Consider the following 7518-nt stretch of genomic DNA (forward strand, 5'->3'; position numbering starts at 1 on the left):
TCCCTACAGATACATCAGACCTGCCACCTAACCATGAGGACTTGTTATGTAAACAAAGGCCTGTGGTTTATGCATTGACACCATTATTGATTTTCAGTCTGTTCTTCATTAGTAATTTGGGTTATGTTAACAAAAAATCCATATTTTAATACCAAAGAAAAGAGCCAATGAAGTTGACCTTGGAGTTAAAATCATAATCCTTAGATTCACTTTTCAAGTGATAAAAGTATAGAGATATAAGATCTTTCAACGTGATTCTAAGATAAAGCCAGTAGGAAGAAATATCTAGGCCATCCAGAGTAGAATTCCATTGCCACACAGACTGTTGTATATTTAAATATTTATAGTGTGTCACACTATAAAACCACACACAGCAAAAGCGTAATAGAATAGCAAACACATCTACTATTCCTGTTCCAGAGACACCAGATATTAAAAGATCCATTGTATTTTTATCTTCCTGATCAACTTGGAAATTATATTAATCCTTTTACTATCCAAAGAAAAAATATTACTATCCAAAGAATGTTTGTGAACCTTTGTCTCCTTAAGAACACAGTCTTTCCAGAAATATGATCCACTAAACAGCCCTTTCCTTTCTAGGAAAACTATTTTATGTTAGCTTTGAAAAAAAAAATTCTACATTTAGGTTTCAATGAATCACAAGAATTGGCAGTATAAATAAATGAATATCCATACAAATGGATAAATATTTTTAATTGCTTAGATCCAGTAAAAGCTGTGCTTCAAACACTGCCTCACACATTTAAAAAAAAAAATTAAGAGGTCACAAGTGTCATTCTGACTTCAGTCAATTGTTTCAGCACATTTAATTTTGAATGGAAGCAGAGATTTGGATCAATCATTAAAACCATCTGTGTATATACAATGAAGGAAATATATAAGCAATATGTGGCCTATAGAGTCATTTATTTAACCAATCTGAACCCATGAGTTTTAATAACTCATGCAAAGATACAGCAATGCAATCTCAATCTTCCCTTAAAAAAATGGTATTGTGGATTAAAAAAATACAAATATACACAACAAACCACTTTGAGTAAGGTAAGAGTTCTTACACAGCAACTGAATTGATTAAGAAAAAAATATTTCTTGGTTATATATGTTATACATATAGACTAAAAAATATCTTCATTTAAAATACAAACATGTTACTATGTTCCACTAAGGTTCATTCCAATAAATCATTCTCATAGCACAAAACATTAATGTGTCTTAAAGGTCATTAAATACCACTCTGAAAGAAAAATTCTAATTTAACAGAACTATTTTAAAGCAGAGTCAACTACCTTTTTTCCCCTGGCATGCTAAAATCGAATGTGAAGGAAGTCCTATGGTGATGTGGAACCTATAAAGGCAAAGGAGGAACAAAGGAGCAACTGACTTGGAGGAGACAAAAATCTGAAGCCAGAAAAAAATCTGAGAGGAAGAAGACATGTTTTTTAAAAGGAAAGATAGAAGGGAAGAAGAGAGAAAAAAGAGAGTGGGAGGTAGGGAAGAAAAAGAGGAAAAAAGAAAGTGTAGAAACAAAATGAGATAAACCATTACTGTAGATAACTGATTTCACATTTAGAAGTCTTCACAATGACAATATCTTACTGAAAATAAATTTCTCATTTAACTATTTATTTTATTTAGATCAAATGGCATATAAACAGTAAAACTGACTTTTCTCAATCCCCAGTAAATTAATGTCATTTATATAGTATCCTATTATTCCTAACTTCCCTTTCTCTCCAGGCCAAAGTTGCAAAGATCGGCACCGATATTTTATCAACTCATTATGAAACCCTCTACATCTACGGCCCAACAGCATCCACAATTTGTAAGTTTTTCCTAATTCTTTTTTTAAAAATATTAAAGAAAATTACAGAATTTGTAAATTAAAATTAGAACTTCTGGAACTGCTAATTTAAGCTTCAGTTTTAACAGGCAATTTTGAATTATATGTGAATCTAGGAGATAGATTCCACCCTTTGGAGAGATAGGATTCTTCTAGAAACAAGTTATACTAAACGTTTTAGAAGGTTACAAAGTCAACAGAAGTTATTAAATCAAGACAGATTTACAGTTTAATTTATCCACCTTCCTGTTCCCCATCACCACTACTACCATTTTATCCTCAGAAGAATTAATAAGAATTAGTTGGTACAAAGTTGATACTCTTTTTTAAAATGAATTAATTTTAATCAAATTTTTACTTTCTTGGTCTTGTCCTCCATGCAAGCTTCTGGTGAGAAAATGTGTAGGCCAAGTTTCAGCCACTTTGACTATATAAAGCCAGTTCCCTGTCTTTCTCACCAGACTCTTCCTATTGTGTTCAAGTGAAATTTACAGGATGGATGGGGAAAGAAGGTCATAGGGTTCTAGTTCTGTTGTTTTTAATGTCTCAACACCACTTCTTATTCTTCACTATTTTCAGACTTTCTCCATCTTTGTGTGTATTTGAATTACTTAAATTTCTTACAAGTCAGGCACTGTGCTTAGCCCTTGATTTTCACAATCTCAATTAATCCTCACGACACCCTATAACATGGGCAGTAGCCGTAACTAGGTAAACTTGGATTCGTTCCCAGGTTTTAACAAAAACCAAAGCCCATGATCTTGACCACTGTGCATATTGCTTTTCCATTTGGTTTTTGAAGCTAAAATAATCATGCTTTCCTATTTTCAGACAATGAAAATAAATTAATTTGGTTTTCACTAATGATCACTGATTCAGACCCTGGGAAGTGAGATCATTTCTGCTTTTGTAGCTAGATCCCACTGATGTCAGTTTGGAAATAACTTTAGTAAAAATCTCCTTTTCTCCATACCATTTCCAAGCTTAAGTTCGTAGCCCCAAACTTTACAGAAAATTGCCAGTGAAACCACTTACAAAACCTTAACTCGTTAACAAAACTTAATTTCTCAAAAGCAAGGATGATACTGCAGGTCTCCTTTCACACACATAATCTCTAGCACAGTGCAGGTGTCCTGACTTATCCAAAAAGGGTGAATGTGGATCAAAAGCACAAAGCTTGACTTGGTTTAGCCTGCTTTACTCTCTAAAGCCTTAACATCCAATATTTTTAGCATGAAGACTGCATTTCATCAACTATCCACTACCACCAAACACATACGCTTATTTCCATTATACTTTTAGAATTTGTGGATTAAAATTTTATAGTTTGTGCATATGAATATATGGATTCCTTGCAATAACTTTACCTGGCCACATCTTATAAAGCACTTCTTTAACCTAAGCTAAAAGCGTAAACTTGGAACTAGAAGTCTACACCCTCAGCAACTGCCATGAAATTTGAAAATGCCAGAGTTATCACATACAACTTCTAGAGCCTACTTATTGGAGGCTCCTTTAGTGGAATTGGAAAAATGACTGAAAAAAATCAAACACCTCTCATTCCTAGAGAATATTCATCAGCAATCACCTATTAACCAGTTATTATCAAAGGGCTGAAGAGAAAATACAATGACACAGCCAACTGCCAGCATCTAAACAGATCTTACTGCAACATAGCCATGACAGGAATTCATTATACATACAAGTGGTTACAAGATTTGAAAACAGATCATATACCCAGCTACATGAGTGGTCAACAGTGAGAAAAGTAAAGAACAAGAGAACAGACTAGAACACCAGTTTAGAATGGCAGCCTACTTAGTGGATACTGAGAAATAACCTGGCCAAATAAACCATCCAGATATGATGAAAGAGCAACTCTTATATCTCAAGCAGGAAAAACACACAGATATTCTTGGCAGTAAAAACAAAGGGTTCTAAACAGAAGCAGGAAAAACACACAGATATTCTTGGCAGTAAAGAACAAAGGGTTCTAAACAGAAACAAATTCTGCAAATGGCAATTAGACAATCAAAGAATTGTTACTCTCAACTTTCCATATTTATATATGCAATGTATATTTGCATATATATATGTGCAAATTATGAGCATACTAGAGCTATGCATGGCATTGCATTACAATCATTCAATGAGCAATACATTTATGGAGCATTGATGTAATATCCCAGCACTTTGGAGCTTTGAGAGATAAGTGAGATTTAGGACACAATAACTGCTCTCAAGGAGTCATATTGTAACTGGGAGGAGCAGATAGACAAATATACCATAGGTCCATGCCATCATGTGTCACTTTCAAAATGAGAGAATAGGGAAAAAAGGAATTACTATTCTGTACAACTCTGTACCAGTATTTTAAACGTTTTAATTATATTAAAATGATTTTTAAGGAATTCAGATATAGAAAGAATTGCCTCTTCCATACAGGGCTGTAGTAGCTTGATAGAGGCTCAAAATTTTTAGGAGTGACTGCTTTAATAAAGTATCTGATTCAATGTTAAACATTCATAAGTAAGGGGTAGTAAAGTTGTTGACTTGGTAAAAATGGAAAATAAGGGCATCCCACGATTAAAATTTAGTCATTCCAATACCCTGATCATTACTTAACAAGTCCCAGAATTTGGAGAAAGTATCCAGTACTTGCCAGTATTTTCCTCTCTTTGATTTGATAGAGACAGAAGAAAAAATCTGAGGGAGCATTTTTAAAACCCAGGCTGTGGAGAGATCTCTGATCTTCAGAAAAAAAAAAAATAGACTGTAAAATTAATATATAGAAAGATTTTATCACTTTAGGGCAGAATAGGAACAAAAATCTCATTCCAGACCACAGTCAAAAATCTCATTCCAGACCACAGTCAAGCACTTTGCCACAAAGCAGAAATATTTAGATGGTACAAAAATTGATGTGTTAAAGATTGTGAAATGTTAACATCCAATCTTTTACCATCTTAGAAGTAACTAAACATAGTACCTGGTTAACAAGAATAGTTAATTAAATTAATAGGAACCAGGTCTCTTGTATCATTACTATTATCCATCTGTGAGTTGCATCATGAATCAAAAAGTTAAGTTCAAAGTGCCTTTCTTATTGCCTTCCCCACACACCAAAATTGTTAGATCCGCTCTTATTTCTCAACCTGTACTGTTTTTTACTCTATTTTGAAAAAGAGAAAATCAAGACCTTGAATTTGTAGCTTACAACACCCAATATCTACATACTATGAGATATTGAAGTGAGATTATATTAAGGAACAATAGAAGTGCAGAGAAAATGTTCCAATTTATCACCATGTATTTCTAGCTTCAGCTCTTGCTTCAAATAGAATTTTCACTTAGTATTGATATAAAAGTGCAGGTTATTATGTTTAATGCATAGCAATAATATTTTTTTAAAAAACATATATTAATTCACCAGCATCACTTTATGTGAATTCCTTTGGGCTGAAACCAGATTCCTAGTTCAGTTCAGTTTTATTTTGGCTTGTTTGGATTGTATTTCAATAAGTTTCTCGTATCTAATGTACCTTGAAAGGAGTACAAAAAATTTTTAGCATTGATATATTAAGAAAATATTGTCAACAAAAACAAATTGTCTCAAGGAAGACTCTTTATTGGGAGAATTATAAATTAGCATAGACTAGGTAGGACAGTACAATGGTTAATAGCACAAACTCTGAAGACGGGCAGCCTGGGTTTGATTTCCAACTCAACCACTTACTAGCTATATGTCTTTGAGCAAATTACTTAATCTCTCTACGTCTAGGTTTCCTCTTCTGTAAAACAGCAATTAGAACTTAAATCATAAGGTTGTGATAGGAATTGATAAAATGAGTTAACACTCATAAAGCACTTATAAGGGTATCTCGTATTTAGCAAGTGATTGTTATTATATTTTATAAATATACACATATTTTGTGGGTACAGATGGAAATAATAAAAGGCTAAGTAGCATATTCAACAAATTAAGTTCTATAATAATGTATTCTCACAAGTAAAAGCTTTCAATGTTGCATTTATTTTATGCCTTAATATAGTTTTGGTTTGTAAATTTAAGGTTTTGAAGACATAAAATGTGGTATCATAAAAGAAAATGTGTTACACACAATTATGAAAAATCACGTTACATATATTCTCAATCACCACTATTAATCTTAATGAGAAGTTTTACATAAAGTGGATTTGTCAAAACGGAATAGCAATACTCTTTAACTCTTTGAAATCACAAGTTTATTGAACTGCAAGTGGAGAGCTGGTACTGCTAGAAACTAGCCAAGCTTATTAAAATGTCTAACACACTTTAAATTACCATGCAAGACAATTTCTATTTACCCTACTCCCATTGCTACTGAACTCTTACCCTTATGTGCTTTTTTCCTGATGAACTTAAACCCAACTCTAGCTAAAAATGGCAGCCTCCTTGATCACTAAAGCCAGAACAATGATCTCAGCTTACAAGCTCCACAAACTCCCTGCAACATTAGACCCTGTTGATATCTTTTCTTCTTGCCATTCCTTTGGCTTCCCTGACACTGAACTCTCCTGGTCTGCTTCCTCCTTCTTTTCCACTCTGTCTCTGCTGACAGCTTCTAAAAGTAGACATTTTCCAAAAAAATAGATACAATATACAGATACTTCACAAGGTTCTCTGTTCAGGCCCTTCCTCTTCTTCTCTTTTCCTCATCAGGAAGTGCTCTCTAACTTCCCTAGCTGGAGCCTGCTTTTGCCACATAGAAGTACCAAGTAGCCCAGCTAGGAAATCACTTTTATCCCATGCAGCAGTTACCTACAGGAATCAGTGAGGCCCCCTCTGCACTAGGTGAACCAACCAAATCAAAACATCAATGCAAAGGCTCTGAAAATTATATTGTCATTAGAACTATAAGTCACAATAGAAGACCAGGGCCTGCATGCTAAACTTAAACAGGGTGACTGCTGCTAAAAAAGATTTGAGTTAAGATTTAAGATTTAACATAATAGCTAAAATATCCAGGATACAATCAAAAATCATTTGTTATAGCAAACGTGAGAAAAGTCACAGCTTAAATGAAGAAAGACGAGCATGCCAGCACAGACATGATGATTTAGATGTTGGAATTATCTAACAAAGATGTCAAAGTCAGCATTGTAAAAATGCTTTAATAAGCAATTACAGATAGCCTTAAAGCAAATGAAAACAGAAAATTTCACCAAGGAAATGTAAGATGAAAAAGAAACTAGTAGAATTAGAGAACTAAAAAAAAAACAACAATAACTTAAACATTTTTTAAAAACTCACTAGAGTGGCTCAATAGTAGAATGAATATGAAAGAGAGAAGAATCAGTGAATTCAAAGATTAAACAATAGAATTCATTTAATCTGAAGAGGAAAAAAAAACAAAAAAGATGAGCAAAACTCTCTGAGTTTCAGTTTCTGTTAATAATGTAGATTTTTTTAAGCCACCTAAATTGAAATCTCAATTATTTTTATCAAATTCTATGACTTTCATTCCAATATTTCTTACATAAAGCCCTCAGTTCTACTCCCAGCATAGTGAGCCTACACTAGTTCAGGTTTTTATTTCATAATACCTCCTAACTGGTCTCTACTCTTCCCAATCCAGATTAACCATCCTAAATACAGCACTGAAATGACTCTT

The 7518-nt window shown here is 33.4% G+C and overlaps 1 protein-coding gene across 1 annotated transcript in view; it reads left to right on the plus strand.

Moving 5' to 3' along the window:
* The window catches only part of CPA3 (carboxypeptidase A3), a 25421-nt gene that overhangs the window by 16442 nt on the left and 1461 nt on the right, over positions 1-7518 (plus strand). Inside the window, 4 exon segments of the mRNA XM_006917466.1 lie at positions 1-7; positions 10-43; position 299; positions 1762-1846. The exon segment at positions 1-7 is cut by the window's left edge and continues 158 nt beyond it. Of these exon segments, the coding sequence (XP_006917528.1) occupies positions 1-7; positions 10-43; position 299; positions 1762-1846 (127 nt within the window).

Source organism: Pteropus alecto, unplaced genomic scaffold, assembly GCF_000325575.1.
Source record: "Pteropus alecto unplaced genomic scaffold, ASM32557v1 scaffold75, whole genome shotgun sequence".
NCBI lineage: Eukaryota > Metazoa > Chordata > Mammalia > Chiroptera > Pteropodidae > Pteropus > Pteropus alecto.